Raw genomic sequence first — 19327 nt, forward strand, 5'->3', positions numbered from 1 at the left:
TCTCTTTAACTAACTAGAGGTGCCTCTGGGTGATGGGTCAGAGCTTAAAGGTAGATTGGTAATAAGCAGTGGGCTTCGTGAAGAATGTGGTTCCTTCCCAGTTATATTGAGGGGAAGATCTTTTTGAAAATCCTGCCCCAAATCCTGCCCCAGATGGTTTAGTTTGGGAGTAAGTGGTGCTGACAGATCTCTTCCTCCGTGCCCATTTCAGCCTGCATCAGAGGTGCCTCATTTTCATAACGAAGAAATAATTGAGAGGCTCAGTCTATTTCATATGTGATCATCTTCTTAGAGAAATTATGTTCTTCTAGTACAGCAGACCAGAACCTTGCTGGTAACGTGCCATGTGTAAACAAATACTCCTCAGATAAACATCTAAGAAAGGAAACTCCGTGTGAAGTCTGTCCCTCTTTCCCAAGTGACCATCTCCTCCCTTTAGTCTCAACTCTTAGATGCCTCCGTTTTCCCCAAGGTTGACCGTCTACGTGGACTTCTCATCGGCCTGCTACTACCACAGCCCTTTGGGGTGGCAGTAGTGGAGCAGTGGGACCAGTGTCGCACCTGGTTAGCATTCTGGCCATGGTAGAGTCCTCAGGACCCTCTGCTTAATACAACCCGTAATACATGTCCGTGACCAGTTTGGCCCGAGAGAAGCAGGAGTTGAGATTGGTAGGATACAGACATCTGTGGTTTTTCAAAGCTCCTGAGGGATTCTGATGTACGGCCAGGTTGAGAAGCATTGGGCTAGACTAGAGGATAAAGAAAGGAGAACTAGAGCCATTCTCAATGACTTAGATTATCCGTTATAAAAATACCATTGACTCACTTTTGGCCTGTGACTATCTCACAGAGGTCTGTCACTGGCCCTGGTCATCCCCAACTAAGAAGCTCATTCACAGGTGTTCACCCTCCTCAACACAAGGGCACCACAGAGGGAGGAGCATCCCCTTTCCTGCTGCCTGATGCCCTATTTGTGGGTTCATATAATAGGTGAGTTCCTATATTCCGCGGGTGACTGACACACAGAATGACCACCTTCTTCATGTCCAGTCACAGAATCATGGAACTCTTCTGGAAAGTTCCAGCATGGTCTGTAGGTTTTTGCACAGACACACAGCAGCATGGGGTCATGCCCCTACCATATGCTCTTCCCTGGGGAGTTGAAGGAGCCTCCTTCCTCTCTCCAGCGGGCGTGGCCAGGAAGGAGGCTGGTGCCCGTTTCAGTGAGAGACCAGTGTTGCCTCCACATAACCGAGCCAGATCTCAGCATCCTGAGCAGTTTGCTCAGGAGCTTGTGAGAAGGGAGATCTTAAAAGCGGGCCTAGATAGACACAGTCTGGTATGTGACCCAGAGCAGCCAGCCTTCCTTCCCCCAAAGACCCGCTGTCTCCTTCCTCTGGGTTTCGCTGGCTCAGACCATTTTCCCAGGGACAGACTTGGGTCTTCTAGAACATTTGGGTCTTTGTTTCATCTGTCCTGGGACTGTCTCTGGGTACCTCTGACGCCCTCAAGCAATCATTGTTATTGTGGTTTGAAGGCCTTGCTGTTTTCTGAGGATAGTCCTTGAAGTTAAGGACTTAAGGGCCAAAGGGAATTTGGGGGAGCACAGAACTGTTCTTGCTGTGAACTGCAGTTGCCAGTTTCTTAAGATCATTCCTGAGGCAGAATACGTTGTGTGTTTTTTTTCATGGCTGCTTTCTTTAATTAAATTTATGTTTGGGTGGTTAGCTGGGGGGTTAGGGAGAGGAGAGGAGAACTTTTGTCTGAGGCATTGGAGTAAATGGATGATTTTTACGTGCCTACGGCAAAAGTAGAAAAACAGAGGTAGCTCTTCTTAATCTGATTTTGTAGAGCAGTCTGCCTTCTTCCTCCTGTCCACGTTTTCTTCCATGTTTTCTTTCTTCCCCCACATTAAGTACATTTAGTCACCCAAATGATCCCCTTGAGGTTTCATTCATTCATTATTTTGAATAACGATAGTAGCTAACTCATAGCGTTTCAATAACGTGCCAAGCATGGTTCTGCATGCTTTACATTTACGCATTTAATTCTGATGACATCCCTAAGAGAAAGGTATGATTATTCTCCACATTTTGTGGATGGGGGACCTGAAGCGTAAAGAGGTTAAATAACTTGGCCAGCCAAGGTCACATAGTTGGTACATAGTGGACCCTGGATTCCATTCCAGGCGGTCTGCTGCTGGCACCTTTGCTCTTAAGCAACCTGTAGTCCCTCGTATGACCTGTCATACTGTCTTTAATAAGTGCCATATTGTTTTAAAATACCTGTGGCCTTGTTGCCCAAGTTTTAAAAATTCTTGTCATTTTTTAATTTAATATGGATGGTCTCAAAAGTGTGGTCAGGGGCTCTGGGGGATCCCTAAGGCCCCCTTAGGGAGTCCGCAAGGTCATAACTGTTTTCAAAGTAATACTAAGATGCTACTTGTACTTTCCACTCTTATGAGTGCATTGGAGTTTTCAAGTAATTTCATGACCTGTGATATTAAGAAGATTGAATACCAAAGCAGATAGGAGAATCTAGCTTTTCTCTTAAACCAAACAGTAAAGAGATTTGCAGACAAATGCAAAACGGTATCACCCTCTTTTTTTTTTTTTTTTTTTTTTTTGCATTTTGGAAAATACAATTTTTTTTCATAAGAAAATGTTAACACATAATGGGTTTATTGGTCCTTAAGGAATTAATAAATAAATAGTTGTCAAATTTCTCTCTAAAATTAATAGGTATAGCTCTTATGAACAGAAGCTCTAAAATAATTTTTTATATGTAAAGAGGTCTCAAGACCAAAGAACTTGAGAACTACTGATTGAATGTAGAAACCCTTGCAGTTCAAGCATGGCCCAAGTTCCATAGCATAGGAACTTGTTAGAAATGCAGAATCTCGGGCCCCACCCCCTACCTACCAAGTCAGAGCCCAGTTGTGAGAGGTGATTGCACAATGACAGTCGAGAAGTACAGACGTAAAATGTATGGACAGAGCCACTCAGCAAATCAGTGACCTCTTGCTGAATTTCTGTCTGGTGGGGCTTTGGAGATTCTTATCTCCAGTTTTCTACCTCCAAGTTGCTTGGTGAGGTCTCCTTACCCATCGAGGTTCTTTAGTCCTACTGTCTACCCAGGGGCTCTCCTCCTGCAAAAGGTGGTTTTCACATCCTCATCAAAAGCAGCTCCCCAGCAGAGTTTATAGCGGCTGTCCTCCTATCTGTGTGCCTCAGAGTCACCTGGAGGGCTTCTTAAAGCAGAAGTGCTGGGTTCTGCCCCCAGTGATTCTGGTTCATAGGTCTGAGAATTTGCAGTTCCAACAAGTTACCAGGGGATGCTGATACTGCCGGTCTGGGAGGCCAGTCTCTGAAAACCACTGGCCAATAGGAAGTAGACAGAGAAGACTGTAGAAAAGCCCACCAATATTTATTCAAATTGTTTTATAAGGCATTTCAGACCCATAGAATTGTGGGAGAGAGGTCACATTTCACATTCTGAAACCAGTCTCTTAAAGTATAAAATAATTCAGAAATTCGAAATTTCCCCTTTTGTTAGGGATACATTTATATCTTCTAATAAATGGAAAATAGTAAGAAATCTGGCAGGTCACGGGTCATTTGGAACACTCTGGTTCTCTGAAAACAGTAGGAAGACTAAGGTTCAGCTTCCTTCCTTACTAATTGCAAAACCACCACGAGATTTCAGCAAGGAGACATAAATAGCCTGTCAGGTTCATTTATCACTGTTTAAACTGATAACACACCATTCATCCACTTGGTCACAGAGCTGCTTAACCCCAGAAACCAGTAACAGATGAGCACAGACCAGTGAATTTCAGTCCCTAGTCACGAGATACATTGTTAGAGCCGTCGGATTTCCTCCGCTCCAGAGCTGCCATAAATCCCTGGCCTGGTGTCAGTTCCCAGGCTTGCAGACCCAGTGCTGTCTAGTGATAGGAACCTTTCAGCAAGGTTTGCTGAGCTAAACAGGTGTCTGATGAAAGGTGTGTAATCCTTGAAGATTATCTTCCCCTAAAAGCAGCTAGTAACCCCAGACGCACATAATCCAGACAGATGGGAATTGGGAGTAGCTTGCCAAAGTTCACACTTTGTACTTGAGGAAGTTCGTATGTTTTGGTTCCAGATGGTAAAAGATGAAGGTGTGCAAAATGAGGGGTGGCTGCCTTTGTGGGGGGGGAATCCTTATCCATGAACATTATTCCACTTCTGGTCCAGTGTACACTTTTGAAATATTACTAGTTTAAAAGGAAGGAATGTTTCATATTAAACAAGGGTTAACCTTCCAGTTAATATGCTGGGAGCTGAATTAATTTGGGAATTTAGGTCTGTAAAAACAAATCTTGACCTTGTCTAGATAGCTCCCTCCTTATCCTAATAGATCTGTCTACACAAAGGCAACTTTCTACCACTTTTTTTTCCCCCTCTCTCCCTAGAATAGAGTTAACCATTTCAAACACAAGTAATGGGGCTAGTTAACATGAGAATTGATTCTTAACTACAAGTAGGTCAGCCTTCAGGGAAGCGAAGTAAATTGGGATGCTCTGCAGTCAGTACAGTTTAGAAATGCTACTTTTTGCAGATATCACATTGTTCTTAACTTTCCCCTTAAGAAAAAACACTTTGGTAATCTTTTGAGTGAAGTGTGCGGTCCATACACCGAAACTCAGACCTCATCTTCCTTTGGATAAGTTGTTGCAGTAAAGCAAAAGAGAAAGCCAGCTTTCAGCTATATCGAGACAGTTGATGTGGGTGAGGGGCTTACGGGCCAGTCAGTTTCCAATTACAAGTCTCCTGATCACAGAATAAGTGTTGTGCACCAGCACCTCTGGCTCACAGACAATTTAAAGGGAATAATTTCACCAGCAATTAATTATATTGCAGCTACGGGGATTTGTCCTCCAAACACCACTTTGTTTTTAGCCTGAACAGCCAGGCTCCCCGAGGGTGATAGTTCAAGTTTTCTGATTGAAAGTATCCTCAGTGAAGGAAAGGTGTTCAGGCTCCGTGGGAATCTGTTCACCAGGGGTGTATTGCACTTGTTTCAGATCTTCAGGATAATACACCGGCTTCCAAGATAAGTGCTTTTTATTTCCCTGCATCTTAGATCAGTTATTTGGAATCTTTTGGTAAGTTAAATGTAAGAGCTGTAACATAAACCACCAAATCACTGTAATAAACAACCTTAATGTTGTTAAAAAATTATTCTGTCAGTTGGCCATATAGTAATTACGAATCGAGGAGCCTAGAAAAAGGAGAAGGAAACAAAAGATAGCAAGAAATTCATTATTTAAGTCATTTCCATGTTACAAAGGTCAGAGTGGGGGCGCCTGGGTGGCTCAGTGGGTTAAGTATCCGACCCTTGGTTTCAGCTCAGGTCATGATGTTGTGGTTGTGGAATCGAGCCCCCACGCAGAATCCACTTCAGATTCACTCTCCCTGTCCCTTTCATTCTCTCTTTCTCTCTCTCAAATAAATAAATGAATATAAATAAAATCTTTGGAAAGAAAGAAAAAACAAAGGTCAGATTAGCGAAGCGCTGCCAGCTACAAAGTGCCTCCTGCAGGCGAAGTTTCAGTTCTGAATCGACCTAGTGCACCTGTGGAGTAGAGGAGACAACTTTGTTTTCTAAGCTATACGTTTTAACATACTACATGTGATTTCACTTAAGTAGTAAGGGCTCCGAAATTGACCTTTGGTGGTTTTGATTGTGGGAATGGATTCCATTTAATTTTAAAATGTCCCCTTCAGGAGGAGACTGTGGACTTATATATGACTTTCAGCTTAAGTACAAAATCCTTCTTCCATTGGGATAAGCTCCTTGAGGGTCTCCTGAGCCAGAGAAGGAAAAACTACCTCTAAAGGAAAAACTACCTCTAAGGTAGTGATACCTTTAGACAGTGGCTTGTGTGGTCCCAAACATTGGTGCCCAGCATCCCTGAAATCCTGCTTGATGTTTCCCGGTGGGAGTTTTAGTGTACGATTTTTTTTCTCCCCAGCACCCAGGAGAGTATCACCTGCTGGCAGATGTTGGTAGTCTTCCTGCCATGTGGCCTTCCCTGGGTGCGGTGTACGGGTGCTTGTGGTGAAAGTCCATGGGCTCATCAGGCTCCCTGTACGCGTGCTCAGCGGGGCTTGGTGCCCTGCCGCCGCCTACCCAGCCCACCTCAGGCCACAGGACTCTGTCGTGGCAGTAGCAGCCACAGACCACACACCGTGTCCACGGCGGGGATCCCCGGAGACCGCCAGTTATCGTGGTGGGAGTCACAGGTGTTGTAAAGTTTATGCTGAAATGCTCTCCACAGACCCCAGGTTGCCTGAGAGTTGCAGGGACCTGAGTGGTTCGGGCTGAGGACCTGAAAAAGGTGTGTTCTTACTACCTCCGGGTGAAAACGTGAACAGCTGTGTAAAATAGGTTTTGGGGAGGGTTCGAGCTGAGCCCGGGGTAGGGATTGAGGAAATAGAAGACAGAACAAAGAAACGCACGTGCTCCCTGGGCAAGGTTGCTAATAGTATATTAGTATATAGTATCTATATTATTATAATAGTATATTAGTATAATAGCGGAGAATAGAAGGTAGGACGGGCACTACATACCGCCTTCTGACTGCTTTGGTTGTATAGAAATCTTCCTGCTGGGCTGCGGGAGTGGGGTTCTCTGGCTCTAACTGTGGGGTTCAGGTAAGAACCAGTGAGGGATTAGGGAATTTCACAGTCATTGCAGGAGACTTTTAACTGTGGGATCTCGTGGTCACAGAGGCAATAGTTCTGTAGCCCGGCTACTATGGTCCTCTCCCCCCAGCACAGGCACAGAGCTGGGTCCTCCAGCCAGCAGGGTAAATTGCTCAGCATGTGCCAAGCACTTGGGAAGCAGGTGATGGACATGCCAGTTATCTGTGGTGGGAAATCTGGGCACCCTTTGTACTTGAGCGGCAGAACGCTCTTCTCCAAACTGACAGGGCACGATCTGGGCTGGATTGAGCCCCGAGGTAGTCACTGTTAGCATTCCTGACACACTGCTCCTGAGACCTCTCTGTGCAGCTGAATGACGTGTCGACAGCGGCTTGACTGGAAAATGTTGTGCTTGCTTGCATTCAATCAATTACGTTACACTTAAACGTGAGTTTAGGAGACAAATAAGTCAAAAGACTTCAGAAAAGCCTAAAGTTAAATATATGCTTGTTCTTTATAATGACATTCAGATTAAAACAGTCAAAATGCGAAATGCTGTGGTTACGCCCCTCTAGGGTCAGACTAGATTTCTTGTTCTCTTCTTTCTGCATTATCTGCAGTGATTTTGAGAGCCAGGAGAATGCATCAGAGGCCTGATTTCTCCTTCTAAGACAAAAAATCCAAAATTGAGAAAATTCTTGAGACTGCAGCCATTTTGGAAATGTAGATAAAGAAGATTTGGGTGGTTTACAGAGCACCATGATTTTGTAATTGCTGCCACCTACTGTATGTGGCTGATGTTTGTTTAAATTTAGGAAGCTCATGAAGGTGAGGCTATTGAAATCGATAATTAGAGCAAGGTAGACATCATTAGTTTATAGCATTTCTTCTCTCCTCCGTAAGTGGTTCTTAATTACCAAGACAGCTGCCAGCTTTCATTCATTGCCTTCAAGTGGATTTGAAGTTCTAAATCATTTTAAAGTCCCTTTGCCAAGGAACATTCACCATAACGCTGTAGAGTGCACATTCAGAAGCTTATTGTGCTCGGGGATTTTCTGAATATACATGAAACAGTTAGTTTTAAGGAGGTTGTTTTGTTCTAATTCGTAGAAGCAGCGTTCTGGGGTTGGATTATAAATTAATTTACATGAAAGGAGTGAAAGTAGCGCTAGTGAAGCTGATACGAGTTGCAGCAGTTGACTTGAAAAACATTCTCTCCTTAGTCCTACAACAGAGCTTCAGATCAGCCGACTAGTTAAATGTAACAAGCAATATAGAATCCGAGTCAACAGAGACCCTTCTCCTTTATTAAGACCCAGCTGGCAAAGGGTCATTAGGTCCTTCCTGCGGAAAACAACTTGCCCGTTAATGTTTGGGGTGGTCCCTCGACAGGCTTTCGGAGTAAGTGCCTGACATTTCGTTTTTTTGAAAGAATCTAAAGCTGGTGGGAAACTTGGATGTTGAAATTGATCAGAAGTAACGTCCTCAACCTGAGCTTTGTTAAATATGCCGTGACGTGTATTTGGAACACTGCCGCTGGCTACGGGAATGGACTTAACAGTGCTACTACAAAAGGCTCAGGAGCATAAACTTGATGGAGATCAGATCACTATGACCGAGAAGGACCGCATACGTAAAGTCTGATATGCTGTTTCCACTTTGTGGCTACTTAACGTTATTTCCAAGTGGCCCCCTTCCAATGTCTGAAAACACCACACTGAGGTGGACTTTGGCTTTTTCTGCCCTAGGCTATTTGCTTTCTAGAAGAGAGGGCCAAGCAGGGTCTCCTGAGAAGCCACTCTCTGATCTGGGCCGCCTCTCCTACCTGGCCTACTGGAAGAGTGTCATCTTAGAATATCTCTACCGCCACCAGGAGAGGCACATCAGTATCAAGGCCATCAGCAGAGCCACGGGCATGTGCCCCCATGACATCGCCACCACTCTGCAGCACCTCCACATGGTCGACAAGCGGGATGGCAGGTGAGTACCAAGGCCTGGGCCTCGCTGGCGGCCTCTCAAGCAGCTTCTCGGGAAGTGTCCCTGGCATTAGAGGGATGCGTTCCAGTTTAAGATAAGAGGTTGATAAAAGGTATTATTAAAACCTTTCCCCTAAATAGAAAACAGGAAGTGATGCTTTTTTGCTGGTCAGATTTCCATTTGCCATACCTTTTCATTGATGAGTTTCTCATCAATCGTACCCTGGGTAATACTGCTAGCATTTGTCAATGTGTGAAGGTGAAACAAAATTTCAGCTTTTGATTGCACTTTGTTCTGCCTCATCGCATTGCAGATTTGTCATCATTAGAAGGGAAAAGTTGATATTGGGCCACATGGAAAAGCTGAAAACCTGTTCCCGGACCAATGAACTTGATCCAGAAAGTCTAAGGTGGACCCCAATTTTAATTTCTAATGCTGCAGTTTCTGAAGAGGAGCGAGAAGCTGAGAAAGAGGTAATGATTGGCTTCATCTGCCTAAGTTGTGTGACTTTAATCTTGCAGGATTCTTAAGCTAGGAAAGTCATTACCATCGTTGTCAAAGGCTTGGTTATGTAGAGAGAGCTTGTGAAATGATATGGCACTAATTTATCCTAACTGAGGTTGCATGGTAAGACATGATAATTTTATTGAATTGAGTATGAAAAATGGAACATTTATCATTGATCACAAAGCAGCATTTTTCACTACTGACAGCATGTAATCAGATCACATTTGGTGCTGAGCTCCAAGGCTGCAGTGTCAATCGATTCTTTGTGTTTATGAACTTGCTTAAAGTGCTCCATGCCAGTGAGCATGTAATGTAGTGATAAAGGACTCAAATCAATTCGCTGCATCATTAATACTGCTAAATATCCCATGAAACCCAATCTTCTTTGATTTGTTATCCTAACTGATGCAAAAGAGTCCTGAGATGATGCAGCTGGAATGTTGCTTGGCAGGCTGACTGTCCTGGTCAGAAACAACTTAACAGATCCTTTGCCTTTGATCCTTGGAGACTCTGGCTTAACTGCCCTTTTCACTGGCCAACCATTTCTACCCTCCCTGCCCCCGCTTAGGCTGAGCGGCTAATGGAACAAGCTAGCTGCTGGGAAAAGGAGGAGCAAGAAATCCTGTCCTCTAGAGCGAACAGTAGGCAATCACCTGCAAAAGTACAATCGAAAAATAAATATTTGCATTCCCCGGAGAGCCGGCCAGTGGCAGGGGAGCGAGGGCAGCTGATGGAGCTGTCTAAAGATAGCAGTGAAGAAGAGGAGGAAGAGGAAGAGGAGGAGGAGGAGGAGGAAGAGGAGGAAGAAGAGGAGGAGGAGGAGGAGGAAGAGGAGGAGGAGGAGGACGACGAAGAAGAAGAAGAAGAAGAAAATATTCAGAGTTCTCCTCCAAGATTGACTAAACCACAATCAGTTGCCATAAAGAGAAAGGTATGTGTCTGTTTAGATTCGCAGTCTGAGTCCGCTTCAATCAAATATTGTCATTGCAAGCAATCTATTAGCATTTGTTTCACTCTCTATTCTTTAGATGTAGTTTATTTGTACTTGGTCCTGCTGATCATATATCATCATCGTTTATCTTACAGTCATGATTGTGTTTACTTTTTGAGGTTGGTTAGTGCTGGGACTGGAAAACAGGGATAGGCAGGCTTCCTCGTCTAGGAGTTACTGCCACCTGCTGGTTTGTGGGACTAGAGTAAGTCAGACTTCCGGAGCAGAAAAGGGCCTTGGAGAGCACTTAAACCACCCTTCAGTGCATTTTGATGAAAACACCAAGACCTAAGGAGGCTAGGAGACTTATCCAAGGTCACACAACTCCTTAAGAGTTGGAGCGAGAGCCAGATGAGTACCCCGGCTCCAAGTCCAGTGCCCCTGATGACTATTTCTTTTTCTTGTTCCTGGCATAGAATAAGAAGGTGAGAAGGTATTTCGGGCTCTCCATGCTGATACCGATACTTTGCGTTTGTGGCCAAGTCACAGTGCTGAAATTTTCGTAGCCTGGTGGTGTCTCTAAATATAGCTTGTGCAGAAAGTAAAAAATTAATTTTGTTCTTAGGTAGTTAATTATTCAACCCAGATCTGATATCTTTGTCTTCAGTATCTGTGACATAGTGAGGAACCAGCTATTATTAGTATAGCCAAGACTTAGAGAAATAACACAAGTTGGGGCTCTGCCCCAAGGTCATCTGCCTACTGCATCTCGAAGAACCCTCTGTCCTAACTCACAGCCTGGTGGGCTGTCAGTGGAAGGGCAGCTGCAGCGACGGGGTTAGAAAAGAGCATCCCAGGGGCGCCTGGGTGGCTCAGTGGGTTAAAGCCTCTGCCTTTCGCTCAGGTCATGATCCCAGGGTCCTGGGATCGAGCCCCGCATCGGGCTCTCTGCTTGGCAGGGAGCCTGCTTCCTCCTCTCTCTCTGCCTGCCTCTCTCCCTACTTGTGATCTCTATCTGTCAAATAAATAAATAAAATCTTAAAAAAAAAAAAAAGAAAGAAAGAAAAGAGCATCCCAGAAAGTAAGCTCCAGGCTTGGGAGTCATCTTTGGATTTCTTACAAGGAAAATGTATTCAGGTGTTACGTACTACAAAAGAAATTTGTCTTAAAAATATCAAAACCCAGAATTATCCAAATCATGATATGGACTCCCATCATATAAATGGATTTCGTCTGGAGAAAAGCAGTTCTTTATATTGGGTAAATTCTAGTGGGTTAGGGAGGACAGGCTGACGGGGGTGTTAATAACCATAAACGGTAAATTACAGAATATGATTATCAGGTTTACATGTGAACGTTCAGAGAGTTAATGTGAGCCAACAGTCTTTGATACAGTTTATTTAGAGTTTGAGTTTTAATCAAGCATACTGAACCTCCTTTGCAAAGTATTTTAAATAATTTTTCAGGCCCCTTATTGACAGATTACATTTTAGCAGCAAATGGGCTATTCCTGTATTTTAATTTTGCCTCATTAAATACTTTTTTGCTTGGGCGGAAGTATTTTATAATTGTTATTATGGAGAGTCAACTGTGCCAGCCTGTGGTGCAATTAGAAAAAAAAATTGTGTCTTAAATAGATAAGATGGATTTCACATGTGTTTTCATTCTTTAGATGCCTCTGTAATAAGATATTTTATAGTTATGTGTTGCTGACATCCAGGCAGTCATCAGTACACGACTCTAAACATTTTAAATCGTAGAATAATCCTTTCTTCTAGACCCCTGTCTTCTTCCCGTTTTCCTCATTCTGAAGTCCTGTGAAACGGGAAACGAGGTTAGCCTTGTACACCATCAGATCTCCTTCGCATGTAGCAAGTGCCCCGTGAACAGTTACCGGGTATTAAATGAGTGACCCAGTGGCTAGTCAGTTATTGCCACATTTATGGAAACATCTGTGTCCGTGATGACTGAATAACGATGATGACAGAATATTGGAGTCTGCAAGTACCACTGAAAAATGGATGCCAGAAAAGCAAACCTTCGCTTTTAAAATCTACAGTTAAGCTGAGGCGATGTTCCCTCTCAGAGCATCTTCTCGAGTAAACAGCTGTTTTATTTGGAAAACACTTGCCTGTGTAGTTAGAGCCCACGAGGGATGTTGAACATCACAGGGAAGGTTAAGTACAAAGGCATTACAGAAACCTCTGTGTGTAAGATGCTCACACAGGCCTTCGGTACGTGTTTGCTGCCTTTCGACTCAAACATTTAATTTCTCATGAGCTCTTATGTATTATGTTTGGAATTAATTTCAGAGGCCTTTTGTGCTGAAGAAGAAAAGGGGTCGTAAACGCAGGAGGATCAACAGCAGCGTCACAACTGAGACCATTTCTGAGACGACCGAAGTCCTGAACGAGCCCTTTGACAACTCAGATGAAGAGAGGCCAATGCCGCACCTGGAGCCTACCTGTGAGATTGAAGTGGAGGAAGATGGCAGGAAGCCGGTCCTGAGAAAAGCATTCCAGCATCAGCCTGGGAAGAAAAGACAAACAGAGGAAGACGACGAGAAAGACAATCATTGTTTTAAGAGTGCTGACCCTTGTCGAAGTAAGTGGAGGGATTACAAAAATCTCATCCTTGTGCATGTCTCGTATGTGACCGCCCAGAGGCAGCTTGGAGGTTGTGTCGACCCAGCAGGAGTAGGAGCTCGTCTGTGCTTGCTCATTCATAAAAGGTTCTATCCCTTCTTCCTGGAACTGGGTTTTATTTTAAACAACTTCTAAGGCCAGAACATTCCTCTAGGTGGGTTCATCTTACTTTCCAGAAATTGGCTTATCCTTAAAAACTCTGAAGTCTTTCAAGAAGAAACACATGCATCTCCTTGATTCTCAAAAGTACTTTTTTTCCACACTTAATATTTCCGGAATCAGGGCTTATATTCCTGTCAGCGTCAGCACTGAACGCCGTAGTTTCTTTCTTCCTGAGAAATAAATTTAGTAAACCGATGATGCGGCTTACAATTAGTGGTGTCGTAGGATACATTATTATCAAGAATCATTTAAACTTACCCACACCGTCAGTATTAGCTTTGATAATGTAGGATAATGTGGAAATCAGGAAATTGTCCTTCCTTTTAAATTTCTATTTTTAATTTGCTGTTGGCAGGAATACCCCACCCCATCCTTGAAAAAGAAGTTGCTAACACCAGTGAATCGTCTATAATACCCCGTTTAAAAGCAACCATTCCTTGCCTTTTGGCTTAGATTTTTGAGTTCCCCGCTGAATCATAAGGATCTGTGGACAGTCTCTCTGCTCTACAGCTGAAATGATTCTATTTACAAACTTATCTCTAGGGGCACCTGAGTGGCTCAGTCGTTAAGCGTCTGCCTTCGGCTCAGGTCATGATCCCAGAATCCTGGGATCGAGCCCCACATCGGGCTCACTGCTCAGTGGGGAGTCTGCTTTTCCCTTTGTCCCTCCCCCTGCTTGTGCTCTCTCTCTCAAATAAATGGACAAAATATATATATATATTTTTTGATAAAATCTTTAAAAACAAATCTCTTTATATTCCTAAGTGCAGAACGTTACAGTAGAAATAAGATTAGCTGAGTTAAACTGAACATGACAGTTATGGTTTGTTTCTTATTTACTGTAGTGTTCAAACCTTACACTCAAGCAACAGATTGATCCTAAATACAATGTGGACAGAATTAGTGATCAAAAGAATACCTAGAGTATAAATATCCAATCATTTCATGGCAAATACATTACAGTTTGTGTCATGCAAAAATGATGATCCTCTAGTGGATTACAGATGCATTTGTATTGGGGAAATGTAGGTATTTCTTCATTTGTGTCAGAGGTGCACAGTTGATTTTAATGCCAGAGAGAACATTCAAATCAAAGTCAGTCATGTCATCTGAGATCATTTAAATCCAGTAAATGTCCACAAACAGGAGTTCACTTACTCAGGATAGATACGTGAATTAGGCTTCTGTTCATTTTTCCTCGACAGTGGTGTTGTGGAGATGAGCTAGCATTAGTCCCTTTTCCCCTGTGGTTTCTAGTTTGTACATCTTCAAGTTGATCTTTTTTTTTTTTTTAACATTGTGGAATTTCTGGGCTTTTACATCAGAACATCTTACTTGTTAAACTCAAAGCAGTTTATCGTAGTTGTCTATATCCATGTGCTTTCTATAAAAAGCACAACTTTCTGTTGGAGTGGGAAGGAAGGGGAGGGAGGGACTATTTGAGACATTTATTATTTTCCCAGACCTAGGTTCTTCACTTGGCTTATAGCACATTATGATTCTGTATTAGTTTTGATTTTGTCTTTATCATCAACTCTTAAAATCAAAAGCAGTATATACTGATGTAGAAGAATGAATTGAAGTTGTTCAAAGTGATATTTTCTAAGCCTTTTTCTTCCTCCCATTTCTGTCTCCTCGCTAAGACAATACGGATGACGATACAGATAACTTGAAAGACAGCAGTAGAGACAATCCCGAACCTCTAAAGTGCAAACAAGTATGGCCAAAAGGAACAAAACGTGGTCTGTCTAAGTGGAGGCCGAACAAAGAGAGGAAGACCGGATTTAAACTGAACTTGTACACCCCACCAGAAACACCCATGGAACCTGATGACCAGATAACAGTAGAAGAACAGAAGGAGACTCCGGGGGACAAAACCAGCCCCACTCCCACCAGGATGGAGGAGGAGGTCAAGGAAACCACGGAGCCCCTGCTGCCTCGGGACGAAAACAGAAGGGACGAAACATGCGCACCTGTAAGTCCAAATAAGTCGCCGGGTGAAAAACCGGAAGATGATCTAATCAAACCGGAGGAGGAGGAGGAGGAGGAGGAAGAGGAGGAAGAAGATGAGGAAGAGGAGGAGGAGGAAGAAGAGGAGGAGGAGGAGGAAGAAGAAGAAAATGTGGAAAAAGACCCAGGTGGTGCTAAAAATCAGGAGAAAGAAGAACCAGAAGTCTGCTTGGACAAAGAAGACCCTGTTCCCTTGGACGATCATGAAGAGGAGGAGGAAGAGGATGAAGAGCCATCTCACAACGAGGGTCATGACGCCGATGATGAAGACGACAGCCACATGGAGTGTACAGAAGTGGAGAAGGAAGAACGCCCAAGAGAAGCCTTCAAAGAAGTCCTGGAAAACCGGGAGGCTTTTTTAGACCTTAGTGTCCAACCGAGTCATTCGAACTCAGAGGTCTTAATGGACTGTGGCGTTGACCTTGCAGCTGCTTGTAACGGTGAACCTAAGGAGCTTGCTGGAGCCCCCGAAGCTGCACCTGAATCCGATGAGGAACCCCCGGAAGAACAGGCCCAGAAGCAGGGCCGAAAGAGCAGCGAAGAAGCAGGTGCCGAGTTCAAAGAGAGAAACAGCGCATCCATGGAAATCGACTCCGAGACCGTTCAGGCGGTTCAGTCCTTGACACAGGAGAATAGTGAACAGGATGACACTTTTCAGGATTGCGCCGAGACTCAAGAGGCCTGTAGAAGCCTACAGAACTACACCCACGCAGACCAAAGTCCACAGATTGCCACCACTCTGGACGACTGCCAGCAGTCAGACCACAGTAGCCCCGTTTCATCCGTCCATTCCCATCCTGGCCAGTCAGTACGTTCGGTCAACAGCCCGAGTGTCCCTGCCCTGGAGAACAGCTATGCCCAAATCAGCCCAGATCAAAGTGCCATCTCGGTGCCGTCTTTGCAGAACATGGAGACCAGTCCCATGATGGATGTGCCGTCGGTGTCCGACCACTCCCAGCAAGTCGTGGACAGCGGGTTTAGTGACCTGGGCAGCATCGAGAGCACCACGGAGAACTACGAAAACCCGAGTAGCTACGACTCCACCATGGGCGGCAGCATTTGCGGAAACGGCTCTTCGCAGAACAGCTGCTCCTACAGCAGCCTCACCTCCAGCAACCTGACGCAGAGCAGCTGTGCCGTCACCCAGCAGATGTCCAACATCAGTGGCAGCTGTAGCATGCTGCAGCAGACCAGCATCAGCTCTCCCCCGACCTGCAGCGTCAAGTCTCCTCAGGGCTGCGTGGTGGAGAGGCCTCCGAGCAGCAGCCAGCAGCTGGCCCAGTGCAGCATGGCCGCTAACTTCACGCCGCCCATGCAGCTGGCCGAGATCCCCGAGACGGGCAGCGCCAACCTCGGCCTGTATGAACGAATGGGCCAGAGTGATTTTGGGGCTGGGCATTACCCACAGCCGTCAGCCACCTTCAGCCTTGCCAAACTACAGCAGTTAACTAATACACTTATTGATCATTCATTGCCTTACAGCCATTCCGCTGCTGTAACTTCCTATGCAAACAGTGCCTCTTTGTCCACACCGTTAAGTAACACTGGGCTTGTTCAGCTTTCTCAGTCTCCACACTCCGTCCCTGGGGGACCCCAAGCACAAGCTACCATGACCCCACCCCCCAACCTGACTCCTCCTCCGATGAACCTGCCACCGCCTCTTTTGCAACGGAACATGGCTGCATCGAATATCGGCATCTCCCACAGCCAAAGACTGCAAACCCAGATCGCCAGCAAGGGCCACGTCTCCATGAGAACCAAATCGGCATCTCTGTCACCAGCCGCTGCCACCCATCAGTCACAGATCTATGGGCGCTCCCAGACTGTAGCCATGCAGGGTCCCGCACGGACTTTAACCATGCAGAGAGGCATGAACATGAGCGTGAACCTGATGCCAGCCCCAGCCTACAACGTCAACTCTGTGAACATGAACATGAATACTCTCAACGCCATGAATGGGTACAGCATGTCCCAGCCAATGATGAACAGTGGCTACCACGGCAATCACGGCTACATGAATCAAACACCCCAATACCCTATGCAGATGCAGATGGGCATGATGGGAACCCAGCCATATGCCCAGCAGCCAATGCAGACCACGCCCCACGGGAACATGATGTACACGGCCCCCGGACATCACGGCTACATGAACACGGGCATGTCCAAACAGTCTCTCAATGGGTCCTACATGAGAAGGTAGGCAACAGGGGCAGTCACAAGATCCGCCCCCCCCGCCCCCGGCATCACTATCGGATTGAATCTGCACAAATAACCTTCGAAGAGTACGATTTCAAAACCAGCAATTGGTGTGAATGCAAAAACATTTGTTGGCACCATTTATTTAAAAAAAAAAAAAAAAAGCTGTATGCAGCAGAAAGCCTTATACAAGTTCTTTTTCTTTTTTCCTTTTTCTCTTTTCGTATCTTTGTTTCTGTTACTTTTATATGAAATTCTCTGCAAAGGAAGGCCTCTCTGGACTACAATTTGAAGGCAGTCACTTGTTGTGCCTGCTGCCATTAAATGATGTGGATATCAAGCCCCGCCCCCACCAGATTATCTGTTTTAATACTGAACCTAGAACTTTTTTTTTTCTTCCCTGTCCACTCCATGTAAATGCCTTTAGCATTTCAGTTATTGTATATTTTGTTTAAGGTGACACTTCAGCATGCCGCTAATGTCTTTGTTAGTGACAGTGCATTTTGTAGTACTGTACAAGTGTTGTGCTAACAGTAAGCCATTTCTTAAGTTTTTTGCCTTGATTAGGGTGCCCTAATTTGAGGGTTTAAAAAAAAACTATATTTTTGTTAATTATAAAACTGTAAAGAGCTATAAAAGCTATTCCCATTTGGTTAGTCAAAAAGGGTTTTATTGCTAAATGTTTGGTGTAAAGTTGAGACCCTTTTCCATTTTGGTGACAGATTTCTTTGGGGAAAAAAGGCAGCTTTCTGTTTTATAAATGCAGACTTCTGTTTATTGAATGAAGCATATCTCAGTGTTTATCTGTCAGGTTTTGAAACATTTCATATATGTCCAAATACTTGGCAGGATTTAAAAAAAAATAGTGAATTTGGTGTAAAGTTGCTATTTTATGGAAATGCCTCTAACTTTACATTTTCATTCCATCTGTAGATTTTTCTATCTTTATAAAATATTGGAGTTATTTTTTAAGGAAAAATAGAGAAGTAGCTTGTGAATAGCTCAAACTAAGCTTACAAACCGCATGTAAAAAAGCAAAAAAGTTATTTGTGTCTGTTTATATTGCTTCCTTTTTTGTAGCCTTTGTACCTGTACAGGGTGACTGTAAGGGCCAAGCAGGAGAGGCGTAATCCTTGTATAAAATAGGAGCCAGCGACACTCTTGTATTTATCTGTTCTCTTTTTAGTCAGTCACTTCAAAAAAAAAAAGAAAAAAAAACAAACAAAAAAAAGCTGTACATTTTAACATAAAATAAATTATGATGAGCCATTTTTAGCCTCTTGTGTCCTGTCATATTATGATCGATAGAGAATGACCAATTGAACTGTATCATGTGTCACATCTCAGAAACACATACACATTTTGGGAAAATAAATTATTTAGTGTAAATTGGAGTTATGAGATTTTCTGATTTGTTTGACTTTGGGGGAGGGGGTTGGCAATAAATAAGAGTAATATCTAATAAAACCATCACATATACCAAATACCTATTTAATAAATTAATTTATAATGGATTTTAATGCTTTTCATGAAAGTTTATTTTATGCTGGTGCATACCTTCTGTATGCCAATCATTGTCTTTAAAATAAAGTGAATTTGTTTTTTTCTTTTTGACTTTGATCTTCATTTGCAAAGGGATCCTGCACCAATACCCGTTTGCCTCATTTGTACAGTCTGTATAAACACCCCTCAGGACCTTAGCACAGTGGTAGCAGACTTCATTTTTATAAAAGTTAATACCCAAAAAGCACACAGTTTGGGATTATATATTTGAAAAATCATTTTCTCAAAAGTGTGAAAGTTTTGCTCTGTTGTGAATGAGTGATTGGATGTTTTCTATAGAGTCTAAAGTTTAGACCAAAAAGAAAAAGGTCATTGTTTACAAACATAATTTTATGGCATTCAGAGAAAGGTGGCTGTTCAAACATTTTATTATTCAAGCTGCAAACATAGAAATAAATGCTTGCCTCAGCACCCATGTGAAACGGGCCTGCTTCAGCTCGCCACGGGTCTAAATGTGGGCACTTAAACTCTCCCGCCACTTCCTATCAACCTCTTTGAGGGAAAAGCGTTTTTCCATCAGTGGTTTGACACAAATAAATCATTTTCTAGATCACAGGCACAGACTTCACGTAGGCTCAGAATACAATAGAAGGCAGCCTCGTGCATACACCCCAGGATCGCAGGCCCCTGCAGGGTAGTGTGTCTGC

General features: G+C 43.9%; 1 protein-coding gene across 5 annotated transcripts in view; it reads left to right on the forward strand.

Annotated features, from left to right (window-relative positions):
• KAT6B (lysine acetyltransferase 6B) overlaps positions 1-18395 on the forward strand; it is a 189235-nt gene extending 170840 nt beyond the window's left edge. For all 5 annotated transcript variants that reach the window (XM_046027127.1, XM_046027126.1, XM_046027129.1 and 2 more), the window contains 5 exons: positions 8438-8669; positions 8980-9139; positions 9742-10104; positions 12417-12708; positions 14555-18395. In XM_046027127.1, the coding sequence (XP_045883083.1) occupies positions 8438-8669; positions 8980-9139; positions 9742-10104; positions 12417-12708; positions 14555-17121 (3614 nt within the window). In that variant the 3' untranslated portion in view covers positions 17122-18395. The remainder of the gene's footprint in view (positions 1-8437; positions 8670-8979; positions 9140-9741; positions 10105-12416; positions 12709-14554) is intronic.
• Positions 18396-19327: the final 932 nt, after the last annotated feature.

This window comes from Meles meles, chromosome 13 (genome assembly GCF_922984935.1).
Source record: "Meles meles chromosome 13, mMelMel3.1 paternal haplotype, whole genome shotgun sequence".
NCBI lineage: Eukaryota > Metazoa > Chordata > Mammalia > Carnivora > Mustelidae > Meles > Meles meles.